At 39.6% G+C, this 16,985-nt stretch overlaps 1 protein-coding gene across 1 annotated transcript in view; it reads right to left on the minus strand.

Moving 5' to 3' along the window:
• Positions 1-14,397, minus strand: part of ANKS6 (ankyrin repeat and sterile alpha motif domain containing 6) — a gene marked incomplete at its 5' end in the record, with an annotated part of 38,493 nt that extends 24,096 nt beyond the window's left edge. The window contains 5 exons of the mRNA XM_009864995.1: positions 2,516-2,661; positions 4,055-4,161; positions 6,468-6,672; positions 10,275-10,319; positions 13,898-14,397. Coding sequence (XP_009863297.1) covers positions 2,516-2,661; positions 4,055-4,161; positions 6,468-6,672; positions 10,275-10,319; positions 13,898-14,397 — 1,003 coding nt within the window. The remainder of the gene's footprint in view (positions 1-2,515; positions 2,662-4,054; positions 4,162-6,467; positions 6,673-10,274; positions 10,320-13,897) is intronic.
• Positions 14,398-16,985: the final 2,588 nt, after the last annotated feature.

Consider the following 16,985-nt stretch of genomic DNA (forward strand, 5'->3'; position numbering starts at 1 on the left):
GAAGATATCTATCATGAGCACCTCAGATACTCTGAATTAAAACACTGACAAATTGACATTACTCAGTAGGGGTCAAGCTGACACGTAAGAAGAAATCAAGTGTACAAACACAGAAGTAAGTAGCAAAGCAGTTGTACTAAAGAAAAGAAAGTTGTAACATATCACAAACTAAGTATAGATGCACAGTATCTTACTGCTGCAAGAGAGGTGAATTTCACAGCACGAAACACATGACTGTTCAAGTGATTTTTGTATGCCACTATGTGATACTGAGACCCTAGCTAGAACCTCTTAACTTCTTCTGGATCCCTCACCTTGCCAGATACAGACAAATCACAAATACTAATAAGATGAGGAAATATAACCTGCAAACAAGGAAATCTGAAAGAATTACTTTTGTTTAGTCTAGGAAAAAAAAAAGATCGAAGAGAATATGGTAGTTCTCTAAGGATTTATATAGTTCTTATAAAAATAAAGATGGCCACTGAACAAGAATCAATCAACATAATACGCAGCAAGAGAGATATAGGTTAGATCAGGAGGAAAAAATTCTGAGCTCAAGAGGCGACGTCACTGAACTGGGTACTGAGAGAGACCACGGGACCCAAGGATCATCTTCACCTCGGTGAATAAACTTCTGTCAAGGACATTCTTGGCATGTTCATTCTTATTTAAAGGCAGGTGAGCTTCTCAAGTTCCCCTCTCATTTTTACATATCCACGACTCTGTAGAGTCTACATTCTGTCATTTGCACTGATATAGGCAGAAAATCCGTGTATTGGCTGAGGCACCATAAATATCTTTGGTTTAGAGTCCTGGCTCAGCACAGAGCAGCTGTGCACACAGAAGCACTCTTGCTACAGAACCCAGGACAAGGCCCTCACTTCAGCACTTTCAGTCAATCTGAAAATGGCATTTTTGCTCTCTCTGAACATTTAAGGGGAGTAAGATACGTAACATACTTGCAATCAGCGAGAGTGGTCAATAAAACATTAAGCAGTGATGGAAGAGGGGGTCATATTTGCTCTCACATTATATATATAATATATATAACTGAACTACACAGAATACAATTTCTGCTGAAAAAGTGCTTGATTAAGACTTACCTTGTAAACACTGTAATCTTCCATAGTTTTAGGACCAAACACTTAAACGTTCCACATATCAGAATACAAAATTTGTGTCGGTACTCAAGTATACATCTTTATCATTGACAAATCTCATCAGCCTTTGCACCGTAACAGTGCAAGAGCTGCAATCCAGGCTGTTGCTGATCTGTATGCCATCAAGTCAAAAGCTGTTCTGACAATCTCCCATCTAAGTAAGGGCATTCTTATATACATCCATCTAAATTGACACTGAAGTTGTACCATATCAAATAATAGAATCATTAAAAAAAATAACCACTTGCTGCTTCCTAGTTAAAACTGCAAAACAGATTTGAGCTAAAGCAGAACTTTAAATGGTCTTTAAAGTTCATGCCAACAACAGCCTGGAAATTACCATGTGTGTTTCCAAGACCCTGACAATATTTATACTGAAAATGTGAGATCACAGACTCATGGAAATTCTGAGGTACAATACAATCAAAAATTATTCATCTAAATAATCAACACTGGCAACAATAACAAAATAAACTAATACTTTTTCCTCCTCTTTTGCAAACAGGCAAGGTAAGTCACAGTATATTTAAGCAGCACACATTGTTATGACTCTATGCGGTTTCCTACTAAATTATTGCCAATTTTGAGTTAAGGATACAGCATGCCAGAGGACGTGTAAGCCTGAACTGCACAATCTTCCACTCTTCCTATTAAAACATCTGCTATGATCTTCTTAATTTTCAATGCAAGTAGTCTGCTCCCATTTATGGTTGAAATGAAGTCTATCTTCTGTTGCAGAGGTAGACAGGAACCTCTCAGTCTTTTGGGCTGTTCCACACAGAGTCCCAGGGTATTTTCAAGTATATTACCAGAGCTTCAGTCCCCTTCCTACCTCATCCTTCCTTTTTCTACCATAAAAGAAAAATAAGAGTACTACTGCTGCAGTTTCTTGCTATGTTAGGAGACACTAGTCAAATCCCCCAGCACTGCCATTTCACAAAGAGAAAAAAAAAAGTAGCAATGAGCACAAAACCAGTCTACTAAAACTGGAGTATGCTTGGATTTTAAAGGCAGATTAAAAATTAAGATCATAACGGAAATTCAGTTCCCAACTCATGAACACAGCACCTTCCACTACTTAATTAAGAGATTTATTTCTAGGCACTGAAATGCTTCAATGCAGTCTTCCTTAAAAGTCTTGCCTTTGCCTTGCTATCTGATAAACAGAAAGCTAAACACATGCTACATTTCATAAAACCAAGCAGTATTGTCAATGAGAAATTCACAACACACATACCCCCAAAAAAACAGTTATATATTAGATCCAAAGTATTTCTTAGCAATTACTTTCTCTGTTTCATACATTACAGGAAACAATGCACTGGTTATGTATTAAGAGTGACTATATTTACCTTTAGACCTCCTTTGTCATCCGGCAACATTGGGACATTTAAGGATTGCCTACTTCTAGAAGGCAAAGATGATCTGTTGTTCAGTTTATTCTTGTCTTTGTCTATTTGCATGCATGCTGATGCCAGTAACCGTACAAGCTCTGTGTCTAAAAGGAAACAAATGAAGACAATGTTTAGTCTGTTTTGCTTTCCCAAAATATGACTGATAAACTGACACTTTACCTCCAAGTCCCAAAAAAACAGTAATTGATCTACCTCTCAAACACAAAGCATGCGAATTCCCCAAACTTTCTTTCTTTGACCTAGGTTTCCCACACCACCTCCTCACACAGTGGGCTGCAGTCTTAGAAACACCTTTCTAAAGGTATCTGTCAATATAAATAAGCACCCTGTTCAGTCAGAATCAGTCAGGTGTGACTCACACTTTGTAGAGGTTAAGAACGATATTGTAATGCTCTTTTTTCTCACCTGACACAGAAGAGAGTAGAGAAAAATGAATATTCTTTCTTCAAGCGTAGGTTGCAGAAAAGAAGCTTGAAATTAAATCCCAAAAGAGAAAGGAGATGTTTCAGCCTGGACAATGAAGGGACTGAAAAGACATGGTAGGAAAACAGGTGGACAAAAAGAAAAGCAAGAAAAAAAGAAAGGAAGGAGGAAGAAAAAAGAACAAGCATGAGATGAGGACAGGAAAGTAAAAAAAAAATATTCTGTAAATCTGTATTTTATACTAAAGTCAGAAAAGACTTTCAGAAGGGCAGACAGAATGGACCTATATATGCATATCTGTCCTACAAGTAGTTAAAAAAATAATTCTCTGTATTTATTTTTAAAATTCCATGGTGTTAGTGATCTAACTTTCGACAAAGGAAAGGTATCTGCTAGTGACCAAAACGACGGTAATAAGTGAACACAGAGAAAGCAAACATTAATTCCACCAGCAGCAGTGGGTTTTGGCTTCAGATAAAGCAATTCACGTACCAGGCAAGGTTAACAGTAACAAATTATATAGGCTAAATAAACTGTAGCAAAAACTAAGTGTGTTTTGTTGAAGTCTCCCCAAAACAGGCTGCCATGAAAACAACCTCAGCCCTGAAGTGCGATTTATTGGCAGCCTTCACTGACCCAGTGGGACGTTTAGCCAGGAGCTCACTAGTGTTCTTCTGATTGCCCTCTCTTTGTCCTGTCCCTTTACTGCTCTTAACTGCGTGGAAATTTCTAGGTTCAGTTCATAGCTCTGTGCTAATGACACTACAGAATACCTGGACTACCACAGTCAAATGCCACTGAACTGGCTCTGGTGACCCAAACAACACATTTTGGGTTGAGAGGAAGGCACAAAATCTGTTATCTCATAAATGTATACACTCACCTAACCAATTACTGCAAACCTCATCACTTTCAGGCAGTATCCCTTCCTGGTCCAGGCCAGCCTAGACCTCAGAGGATACTTCCTAGCAACGTTCATGTATTTTCAAGATTGGAAGGGATGTTTATTTTTTTATGCCATACATTTCCTCAGCGCTCTTTAAAATAACATACCTGGATCATTCAGCAGCATTATTAGGTCAAAAGCTGTGTATCCATTTTTTGCACGAAGATTGACATCAGCTCCTTGGTTTAACAAATACTTTACAACATCTTTGTTCCTTTAGGGAAGAAAACAAAGCATTGCTCATGTTAAAAAAACAAAACAGCAAACAAGCAAAAAAACAAAACCCACAAAAAAACCCTAACACTCCATTTCACCCTTTTATATCATTGCTCCTCAATTAGTGATCAGAGTTTTACCTTTTCCAACCTTTTCTAACTAAGCAAGTGGAAAATTTGTTTGCAAGCTATTCAGAAGCTCCCATAATTCCTTTGTCAGTCACTGTTTACTCACTATGAATTACATTAATCAACATACAGAAAGTCAGCCTAAAAACCTAAATTGAACAGTCAGTTTCTTAAGCTGACACTTTGAAACCGACTCTGGAATCTGTTGCCAAATACCTTCCCAAGAAAAGGCTTTTAATGAGAAGGCAAAAAAGCAGGTGGAAAGACAAAGGTCAGTCCAGCAGGCATCATACACCATAACCAATACTTCAATGCTCCTTCATATTTAGAACAGGTAAGAAATCACATACAGATAAGCCAAACTGACTAATTTAGAAACTCCAAACAGTACTTCATCTAATTAGATATATAAATTATATAATTGGGAAGGCACATTATCACAGCCTTGAGGTGTTTAAAATGCAAAACCAATCAGCATTAAATGATAACACAAACACCTTCTCACAAAAGCTCATAAAAGCTAGTTGCATAAAAGGAACTCACCATCCCATTCCCATTAGCCCTTCTCCCCGCTCATGCACCTGAATAAATAAGCAGGATTTGCCTAGCGAGTTAAAAACAATACTGTAATTCAGCCTACAAAATAAACAAACAGATAACAAAGCTACGGAAAACATATTTAATACAAAACAGTATTAAAAACAACCACTGACAGGCTTAAGCAACACAGAGCAAAAATGTACTGAAGTAGCAATAGGTGACTACAAACTAATACTGAAGCTGATAAGCAGATCTCAGCCTCTTCACTTCAAAGTGTTACTTCTTACCCTGCAAAGTCTTCACTTCTGAACTCAATCCACATAAAATCAAGCTAAAATGGAGAAGGAATGTTCCTCCTAACTTCTAACAAAAGTTCTGCTTATCCCCACCACAGCTCTTCTGCATACTTCCCATTACTACCTTTCCTTAAGACTGGCATCCCACCATCCTGCTTTCCAGTCCTGCACCTTGAGGGCACACAGAGACACAATCCTCCAGAGCCCCTGGCTCGCGCAGAGCTTGCCTCCTCCTTCCTTCAAACCAGAGACCCTCCACACCACTCCTGCTCCAGAGCAAGGTGAAACCGAGGCTCTGCAGAGGCTAATGATTTCCAGTTGCTAAGAAAATTTGCAACTGGACCATGCCAACCAAGGAGAAGGACTGGGATGCTAAATATAGAATTACAAGGGTAAATATTTATTCATGCATGTGAGGTGTCCAGCCACACTGGGGCACCCCAAACGTGGTTTTACACCAGGTTCTGGTACACTTTGAACATTTAGGTACAACACGATTTGACTAATCACTAACACCCACACTATCACTTACTAATCATAGTAAAAATTTGCAACGTAACCATATTTCTGCAGCATTCTTGCTGCTTATCTATTGATCCAGGTGTCCCTGAGTCAGTCTTGCTATTGTTATTTATCTATCACACCAGACAACACCGGGGGGGTTTCAAAGACATGGCAGAAGGGCTATGATTCTGGCGTTACTTTGATTGACTATGGGTATCTTTTATCCTCCATAGACAGCTCTGAGTTTCCAAGAATCTAAATCCTGATTTCCAGGGCTGAGATGTCTGCCTCTTAAGTGTCTACCTGCATTTATAAAGCAGCTTTAGAGAAAATGACAATCAGGTCTCCATTGGGCCCATTTCAGAAAACTCCATGGAAACTAAAGGCTGAACAGGGGAACATAAGAATGATTTTAAGATTGGAAACCGTGCACGGAGAAGGGTGACTGTCTTGAAGTTTCACAACTAGATGTACGCCCACAACCCTGGCAGGCGGTCACAGTATCTTACAAAACACTAAAAAACGTCATGGAAATTGCATGGAAACTGAAATCTGCACCAAAGCTCCTAGTGCCTGCCTAGAGCACTATTTTCTCAGTGCTTACTGGGCAAGATTCAAGTTCCTAAATGCACCCTTGTTCTGAAATCCAAATGGCCTTCAGGTCTGCTCTGAAAACGTGAGGGCAGTGTAAATGTTATGGAAAATCGAGATCATGAGTCTTCCAATTTCCTGCAAACACCCTCTGCTTCAAGAGTCAGTATCAGAAAGATTTTTTCTGTTGGGATGCAAGAAGAATTCAACTCTATGGCTAGACCTGTAGTAAGTATATATCTTACCCATGGTATGTGGCCTGCATTAGTGCTGTCCAGCCATGAACATTATCCTGTTTGTCAATATCAGCATTTTTCTCAACAAGCAGCTGAACCAGGGGCAGCTGTCCAGTTACAGCCGCAATCATTAATGGAGACGCGCCATCAACATTGGTAATATTGACCTGACTTGAGTCTTCATCAACGATCTCTTTAACCAGCTGAAAGTTTCCTGCAAAACAATGATAAAATGTAATCTATGTGAGAAACAGAGAACTGCTTAGCCACTGAATTAATACATATATTTTGATTTGCTGATACTGGTCTGCATTTAGTGGAATTGAAACAGAAAAAATGAAGTACTAGAGCAACTGTAACACTAAAGCAAAATATCTGTACTGTTCTTTGGTCTTACGGTTAATCAGCACATCTTCCCGGGCTACATAAAATAGTGGCATAAGCACAAGACACTGTTTCCCCTCATTTTCCCTACCTGTATACCTATAGTTCAGTCCCATTAGAAGAATCATAGAATCATAGACTGGCCTAGGCTGGAAGGGACCTTAAAGATCATCTAGTCCAACCTCCCTGTCATGGGCAGGGATGCCTCTCAACTAGATCAGACTACTTAAGGCTCCCATTTTCTGAAATGAAAAACTAAGCTATAAAGACTGCATGAACTGCACTGCATCCCATGTGTGAAGACACAAGTAGGGAATACTTCTATTAAATTGTCATGAGATGATGTCGTGCAAGGAAAACTGATGATGCTGGGACACCATGATTTGTCCTTCAGCAGAACAAATATCCCTGTTCCATTTCCATAGGCTGAAATCCCAAAAATCAACAATTTTTAAATCATAGGGAGTGGGCACAAAGGCACTCTGAAAGGTTGTGAGGCCATCCCTTGCCTTAAGCAGATAGAACAATGTCCCGTGTCACAGACTCATAAGTTCCTCTTAAAAGATAGTTCACTGATTCCAAAAATCTCTACTGATATAATTCCACAACCTCCTACAGAATTAATCTATTCCAGTGCTCAACTTTCTTACATTCAGAAAGCTGGAGTTTTTTTTAATTCTGCCTCCAATATTTGAACTAAATCTCCAATGCAAAACTTCCCCACTCCTTACTCAAGAGTAACGTGTTACTGCTGTCATCTCTCTAGTTCTTTTAAAAGGATATGTAACATCCAAGTTTCCACATAAAGAGGCTGGTAGTTACGTTCTTTTCTAGATTGTGAAAAGCAGTACAAAATAGGCTACTGAACATATTTTAACCAGGTTGTGGGGTTTTTTTCCTAAATCTTATTAAGTAGGAGCAAGCACTTTTAAAAAATGTATGAGGTAGTCAGGGTTATCTTAAGCAGAGAGCTTAAGCTCACCCACCTCCTTTACTTTTTTGATGACATATGGCAGGCAAAAGCAGGGAAGAAGTAAAGAGGAAAAATATCTCTGTGATCAAATATGTACCACCATAGGAACAGAGGCAAGAAGCAGTAAATCATGAACTGCTATGTAAATGGAAAAGTTCTCACCTTTAAGAAAACCTTCAGATGGTAAACTGCTTCATGACATAGGCTGCCTTCAACTTGATCACAGGCATAACATTTTCCTTGGAAAGCCAGTCAGAATCCCAGAGAAACCCTGCAGGCACTCAAATGCACTCACAGAAACTAACACGCACCCACACCCCTCAGCTAATTTCTTGGAACGGGAAAGATACAAAAGCACAGAAGTACTTTCTTTATGACCCCATTTACTAAAAGACAGCAGATGGCTTTTTTAACACAGACCCACATCACAGACTTTGTTAAACAGAAACTCTGGAACCTATGGAGACTCCAAAATTTACTTTGAACTCTGATCTGGACACTTTTTAACGTAGTGAATTGGTTTTCCTAATGACAGTGCTGCCATCCATAGCCAAGTATTTCAGAAAAAAAACCCAAAAAACAAAAAACCCATCACACACAAAAACAACACAAACAAGGAGGATGCCGACCAGTATTCATTTGGCTCCCTGCCTAGGACTCCTTCCGAGCCAGTCCCACTGACTAGAAATCTCAAACTAGAAGTCACAGGGATAACAGGAAAGGCAGTTGAACTCTCTAAAATCTAGCAGACCTGAAGCTTTCCCAGGAAGAGGTTTTGGTAGCTTACATGTGAGGGTCTACGTTTAAGAGAGCTTCTTCTCCACTATTGTCTGCCTATTTCCAGTTCTGGCATTCTGAAAAGCCATAAAGTTTCTGAGGTGATTTATGATTAATTGAAAAGAAACTTAAACTGTTGCACCAAACCAAGGATGAGATCTGAACATTAAAGCCATGCTTCACCATTTAAGACACACCTCTAATTTTCCAGTAGGAACGTAGTTACAGTAAAACTTGGAAGATAATTATAGATGTAAAGATGCATTGTTGTTGGAGAGATGTTGAGAAAAAATAGCATTTTCCTTCATAAAAATCACTCATTTACAAATAACAATAATAAAAAAAGATCTAAAAATCCATCAGAAACTGTGAAACTTGTTGTCTCAGAGCTCTCTTTAGGTTGCAGTTCCCTGGTGAAATCACCAACAGCTTCACGATTATGTTACAGTCAGGGGTGGGTACATGGACAAAAAAGCTGGAATCAGAGGTAGTTGTGTTCAACTCTAAAGCTTATGTATTCCGTACACACATATCACAGAAAGGAGGGGTGAAGTCAGCTTTCAGTGCACTACAGTCAGATTTTCTGCACCACAGATATAGAAAGCACAGCACCAGTAAGCACTATGAGGTCCACAGCATGTGCAAGGCTGTGTTACCAATGTGTCCTCATTGTCTGGGGCATTTTAGGCCCAAGTAAGAGCAGGCTGACTAGAGAAGGGATCCCTCCCTTAGGTCTCATGGGGAGGGTGACCTCTTGTGACTTCACTGGACATAAAAATTAATCTCACACAGGACTGACATCTTCCAATATTGAGTGACCATTTTTTTTTCCGTCTATACAGCTAGAACTATTGCCAATAGGCTAACCATGCGATCTAATAGCTGAAAACAAATGGCAAAACAAAAAACAGTAAGAGCAGGAATCAGATACAGTTCAAATACTGAATCTCTTTAACATGTCAGAGAGACTGCAAACAGTGCACACTTCTCTGACCTGAGACATTGTCAAGAATCTCAGCAGAAAGCAAATAGTCTTGTTTCCCATGCTAGAGCCATCAGATAGCAAGCCTCACACCAAACCCTTCATTTTAGCACCTTTTTACACTGGAGGATCCAGGAAGATAGGTAACCAGAAAGCAGCATCCACCAGGGCTGTGACCCATCAGAGCCTGCATGAAATTTCAATCAATGGGATGACACCGGCTCTTTCTGTTTCCCATGGAACAGTTTTACCAGCTGTGTGCTCATGAAAGTCACTTTTGCTCATGAGAGAACAGGCAAGATCTGAGACACTTGTTTCTTGAAGGAATTTTAAAAAGCAATTACAATGTTCATATAGAGTAGAGGCCAGCATATTTTTTCTGCTAACTGGCAGGTTTGTTTTCATACTTCAAGTTTATGAGGAAGGTAGCATAGTCTTGGAAAAAGTGGAATGACTCTGTCACACCATTTTGGCATGAAGGGCACAACCAGGAATTCATAAAGATCTTCTCATATTGAAACATGAATAAAAGTAACTATGAACTAGAGAAATAAATGTACTTCTAAAATCAAAAGAAAAATAAGGAAAAACCAAAGTTGCATGTAAAGAAAGAACATGTCTCAGTTTCCCACGAGGGCAAACAAACATTCTCTGAATTTGCAAGAGCCAGATATGCTAAAAGAATCCTAACAGTACTTACCCAATTTCAAAGCATGAAAGACATCAGGTTGCCTCTTTTCTGTATCTGGAGGAAATACAAATATTTATATTAGCAATCATTAAAAAGGCAAAAATTTATAGTAAAATTTATATAGCAAGAACTAATAAGGTACATATAGGCACTATAGAACGTATGTTTAGACAAACAAAAGAACAAAGAAAGCACCCATAACCTTTTTGTTTCCTTTGGGAAGAATGAACCACCTATATGGTTCTCTCTGTGCACAGCTAACACTACAAACTATAATAAAGCACCGGTACAGGTTTCTGCTTTTCAACTTCCATTTTCTATCAGGAAATTGTATTTGGAAACTTCTGTGTTTCCTGTCTGGAAGACTAAAATACCAATTAAAAGACCACAGTATAGTTCTGTGTTCTGGTGTAATCCTCTGTACAACAGCAAACATCCAAATAGTACAGATCTATTTTGAAAGGTCATTTAAAACAACTTTTACAAGCTGTCTGATTTTTATTTCCTCTTGAGTATTGCCAGGGTAATTTGTGAAGGTCACAAAAATAATAATGACAATTTAAATACACAGTTGCTGTTTGTGCCATAATAGATATCATTTAGCTCCCAGATCACCATCTCCATAATAAGAACCATAATTATTAAAAGTTTTCATATTCTGAATGAAGGATCATTCCTCTGACATGCCTTCAAAGTGCTTTGAAATTGCTGACACTATCCAAGGAAAAAATAGTGACATTTCACACCTGCCACTCAAGCCAGAAAAATATATCCTCCTCCATCTTTCAAAGCATTACTGACACCACAGAATCAATGAGGTAAACCGATTTTAAGGAAAGCAAGGAGACTTTAAGAGATTTACTGGGCCTGATTCTGTTGTTTTTATGACAATACAGAAACGGTTAATGTTCATAGCTTGACTCCAAAGGAAGTAATTTGAAAATGCTGAACAAAAGCAATTGATAGAAAGCCCAAAAAATCATGACAAACTCTGATTTTAAGACAGAGAAAGAAAGTGATGGGTCCTACATTTTCTCCTGGTTCGGAAACTGCTCTTATAGAAGGAATCGCATATGAGCTCACCACTGGAAAATGGATTTCAAAAGACTAGGCAACCACCAGACTTGGCACGTGAAAAGCCTGGAAGAGAGGCAGCCTCATGGAGCAGGAGACCCCAAGGAGATACCAGAAGGAAGGACTGCTGTCCGGGTAGGCCAAAACAAGGACAAGGACAGAATGCAGACAACACCCAGGCCACTTCAGGGAGTTCTGAATTTGCTATTGAAAACAGCCCTGAAAAGCAAGTTCCTTTCTTTTGCGAGGCCATCCACCCTATCTATGGCAATGGATCAGAAGACAAATTCCTTTTCTGCTGCCTTCTGTATTACAGAAAGGATTGTTTTTCTTCCCAGGATATACAAGAGTTCAGTGCTAGCAGGAGACTGAAGTAATGGTCAAAAACCAATGCAGAAATTCGTGTGGAAGCTTAACATTTAAATCTACCGCCCTGTGTCCCAATTAGTTATTACCTTTCTGCTGACGGAAACTCCCCCTCAGCAGAGGTGACAGGAACACTCCTCTGCTTTAAAGAAGTCCACTCTCCTAGCTTAAACAGACTTTTCCAATACTTTCAGTTGTGTGACTGCAGTAGACTTCTGAGACTCACTAGGCAACTCTGCACCTACATTCTGCAGATGTAAACACGTGGGCAAGGTATAAAGGACTGCACTACTGAATCTCACAGATGGCTGATCCTCTCTGTACCGTAACCAGCTGATGTCTACTCCTCAGAGACTGGTCATGACCAAACACCTACAGTCAGACGGTTCTGTCCGGCAGCATGGCTGTATGAAAGCCTTAGCTCCAACTTAACCTATGAGTCAACATCCGACCAAGTTAACACCTTTTATGAAGCAGAAACAAATGTCAGATTTCTTTCCTTGCTTCTCAAGAGAAGTTTGACCCTGCAGGAATTACACCAAATGTAAATAAAAACTAACAGATTTGGGGATTGCAGACTTGTCCATGCAGCAGTGTAATACAGGCTTAATTAGGTAAGTCTTAAATAAGCCTATTTGGGTTTCACAAGCAGCAGAGAGCTTAGAGTGCACTATCCTACCCTACACACTTTCTACCACCATGGCTGGATGGGTGGCAGCTACCTTGAAAAGGTTCTTTCTAGGGTTAGCCACATCCTCAGATATCAGAGCAAGTACTCCAAAGCTGAAAAAAACAGATGCAGCTCTCCAAATCCTTTTGTTAAGCCTCTCCCAGCACTGGTTTGTATCATAAAGTACAAATACCTTGAAAAGTGTCCCCAAACAGTTACGTACGGAATAAGAACTCGGTCTCTGATATTACTTACTGGGTTCAAATGTCCAACATAATGTCCAAAGCAAACTGATTTCAAGACAGATGTAATGCACTTCTGTTAGCATAAATAGACTTCCGGAGAAGGAAAGACAAGCAAATTCAAAACACTTTACAACTAACATAAGACAGTCATAACATTATTTTATAGAACCACTTACAAACATCCATAATAAATGAATATTTTTTTAAACTAAACTAAGTAACATTTCAAACTGACAAGTGACAGCAAGTAGGTTTAACCCTTACATTCAGTAGAAATAAAAATCATAGGAAATTACATACAAAAACCTGTTATGAAGTCCTGAAGTTAATTAAGTATTCCCCTCTCCTGCAAGGTGAGGTGGAATATTTACCCACATTAATATTTGGTTTCCTTAGAATACACAGACCACTATCGAAGCACTTTGAGAAGCTTTCATATATTCAGAGACTGGTAGAAGAAACCATTAGGTTAAACTCATCTGGTTTTCTGGACGTCACAGTCCTTTTATATGACAGCAAGCGAGGACAATACAATGATGAGACTTAGCAAGTCGTTTCACTGTTAAAGATTACACATTTCTACTAAGTCACTCCAGGTCTAAGCTCCAGTGCAAAACACAGTGTCTTAGTTCTCACTCAAACTCTTCCAAATTCAGACTTTAAACTCACAGGGTTTTTTCTTTGGTTGTCATATAAAAACGCCCTCCAGTACTGGACATTCTGTTCTTACGGTGGACACTTTATTAATCACAATTCTTAAGCACTTCATCATGAAACTATACAGATTGAACTTATTCAGTTGCTCCTTACAAGGCACCTTTTCTAGATTTTATGCAGTTGCTCCTTACAAGGCAGGCTTTCTAGATTTTATGTCTTTTAGATTTTCTTTGAGTCTGTGATATCCTTTCTTTGATATCTTTAATGTCACTTCAGAAGGCCTTCATAATTTATTTCCTAAATGAGCACCTGGATCATGTGTTTTAAAAGCAAAAAACAAAAAAAAAACACATTCAAAATATTAAAACATCAAAACATCTTTAAATGTTTCACATGATTTTCCTTGCAGAACAGGAATCTCATCATGTTAACATGGAGGTAATCTGCTCAAATTGGGCACTCCTGCCTCACCCAAGGTAGGTGTACCTACTCCACCATTTTCAAAAGACTCTAGTAATAAATCACAAATAACATTATGAACATACAAAATAACCCCTTCCGTTTCTAAATACGCAATCAAAACTTCAAGAAAGCGAAACGAAAAAATCAATGTTCCTTACCTGCCTGGGGTCTGATCGTTGTGAGAGATTCTAGGTAGTCCTTCATGTCTTTGTGTTTGAAGCCAACAGAGATTTCAAAGGGTGTTTTATGTAGTACGTTCAGGTGATCAGGATTGGCACCTTTCTCCATGAGCTGCTGTGCCAAGCTTACTTTTCCGCTAATAGCCGCCAGCATTAAAGGACTCCAGCCCACAGTCTTCAGAGTGTAATTACAATCAGCTCCCCAGTCTAATAAGAGACGTACCACTGCCTCGTGTCCGTGCTGAGCAGCTGCCATTAGCGGAGTGATATCGGGAAGGTCATCTCTGCTGCTGTTAAGCACACTTGTGCTAAAATGGTCATAATTGTCCACAAAAGCTCCAGATTCCAGCAACAATTTCACCATGCTGACGTGGCCACCTCTGGAGGCCATTGTGAGGACACTGGCCCCCAACTTATTCTGTGCGTTGAGATCAGCACCGTTCTCCAGCAAGATATGAGCCACAGTTAGATGTCCAAACCTCGAGAGAAAGAATTAAGGAGGAAAATTAACACCTTGGAAGGCAGAGGTATCTCAAAGAAAAACTATGTACTCCAAACACAGAATAATTTGCCTACTGACTATGTTGGATCATTCATGCATCACTCAGTGTGACAGCGGTCACTTCACTAGAAGGGAGCAATCAACAGCTGAGGATTGCAAACTAAACCATTCCACATGTACCAGTGATCATGCTCATAAACCAGGCACCTATTCAAGATGATGTTCTGATCAAAGCAGCAATGTGCTAGCCTCATTTTCAACTGCACGACATCAACACGTAACTTGATTAAACCAGAGAGTCACTTTCATCCTCTTACTTCCAGGCCTGTATCACATTCAAGAATCAAAGGTAGTCTGTTTAAAAAGATCTTCATTAAGTACCCTCATTAAGTACCCTCAAGTGCAAAGCAGAGGAAAAACTGCAAAGAGTCAATGATTAAAAAAAAAGACCATTTTATTAACTGAACGATCTTTTGTATTTGCATCATTCCTTACTTTCCAGTTGTGAACCATCAACAAATCCCCACAATGGAGGAAGGCCACAAAGCTCAGAATAGAACACAGTCAGTAGCTACATCTGCTGTGAACTCAGCTGGACTTCTCTCAGCAAAAATGAGAACAGAAGGTGGCCTTTCCGAGAAACAGCTCTGTCAGCAGAGTAGGACAACTGGCTCTGTGAGCAGCCTTCCTTAAAACAAACAATAAAAAGTATTATCCGCCTAAGTCAGCCAGACCAGCATGGGGGAAGCATCTCCACAGTTCATCCCAACAGAGAGCATCAAAACTGAGCAACCAATGAAACAAATTTTGAAGAGAGCAAGGGACTTGAGCTGGCTTCCAGCCACGTATTCTGGTAATAGGCGTGCTGTTCATCTCGTGGTTAAACTGTGTGTTGCAATTGCTATGTTAGGCTTGTGTTACAATTTCAGGCAACTGCTGTTATCGCTAGGTTAAATTAAAATCCTGTGTAACATCAAATATCTTCCAATAAGGAAACCTGGCATGAGAGCACTAAACCCTCCTTGTGTGGAGCATCTGAAAGAACGTGGTGAGAGTACTGAACTCTGACATCGGTTTCACGATGTCCAGACCTTGAGAGAAAGAAATACGAAGGAGAATTAACACCTTGGAAGGCAGAGGTATCTCAGAAAAAAAACCAGCTTTGATACCACTTGACTAACAGAGGTTCTCGTAGTTTGTCAGTAACGAAAACAGAATCATGCAAGCCATACATCAAGCCAGCTAGCTAACCGTGAGAAAATGGAAACTCGTTACCATTCCTCAGCCGAGGAAGCCCACAGTTTAATAAACATAATACATTGACAAGATGCATACTTTGTGCTCTTGCTGCAGATATCACGCATCACTGTATGCCTGTGCAGTGTCTGACACAATCAAACTTTGATCCTGAAAGCAGCCTTTGTATGCTGCAGCAAAGCAAAGGTTAGCTGACGAAATCCTGAAGAATGCTTCTAACTACTAACAGCAGACATGAAGCCAAACTCCCCTAGTTTCCTTTCAGAAAGTACACGGTTGCTGAAGGAAGTCTAGTCCCTAGGTCTGTCCTAGGGGCCTTCACCGCCTCACCTCAGCAGAGCCTGCAATCCCTGCATACATAATTAATTTTATGCATATATGCTATCTCCTTTCTGATTTCAACAAGACTAACCATAGCCAAGACATTAAACATAGTTCAAAACCTATTTTTGTACAAGCACTATGCTTCCTTTTTGGTCATCCATTAAAAAGAAAAAAGAAATGTGCTCTTCCACTTTCTCCACAGGTTTCAATGATATACCTATAGTATTTCTCAAATGGCAGCATGTCATCTCTTTAAAACAGTGAGAGGGCATAGTGATTTGAGTTTATCGTTTTTGGAGAATGAGCATATGGTTTTCATTAAGGGAAAAAAAACTAAGAATGTTTCTGCAACTTTTTTTTTTTCTCTTTTAACCTTCGTAGAATAACAAAAGCATTGAACCTTGCCTTCCTTGTTGTTACTGGGAAACCAGCTGCGTGACTCATTCTTTGGGAACCTTCTACGGGCTTTAATCAAAAAGAGAAATGTTGACTTTGCTTCCAAGTATTTTCATCCATTATGAAACACATAAAGAAACAACAACAACAGAAAACCTCCTCTCAACTGGTAGAGGAAAGCATTGCGCTTCAACTTGGCAAAACACTTCTGTAAACCCAAGAGGTGAAGATGAGCAGGAATACCAGCACCAGCAACACCGGGACCTCCCACAGGCCTGCAGCGGGTTACACCCAGCGCGGTGTATGAGAAAAATCCAGTTCTGTCGTTAAAACCCTCAGCAATGATTTTCCACGTCCTCTAGTGAGCCACTTAGGAAAATATGGAATAGCCAAGAAGCAAAATGAATTCTTTCTGTTTGCTACAGTACATTTTACGTACAGACGTGACTTTTCAACAGGCAGTCAAGTCACACACACATACCAAACTGAAAATCATAGAATGTGAAATGACAGAATATGAAATATTTCCACAGAAGGAACACGGGGACCGGCCTTTTCACGCTCGGGGTTACCTCTGGCTGCCGCTCT

The sequence above is a fragment of the Apaloderma vittatum genome, unplaced genomic scaffold (genome assembly GCF_000703405.1).
Source record: "Apaloderma vittatum isolate BGI_N311 unplaced genomic scaffold, ASM70340v1 scaffold14402, whole genome shotgun sequence".
Classification (NCBI taxonomy): Eukaryota; Metazoa; Chordata; class Aves; order Trogoniformes; family Trogonidae; genus Apaloderma; species Apaloderma vittatum.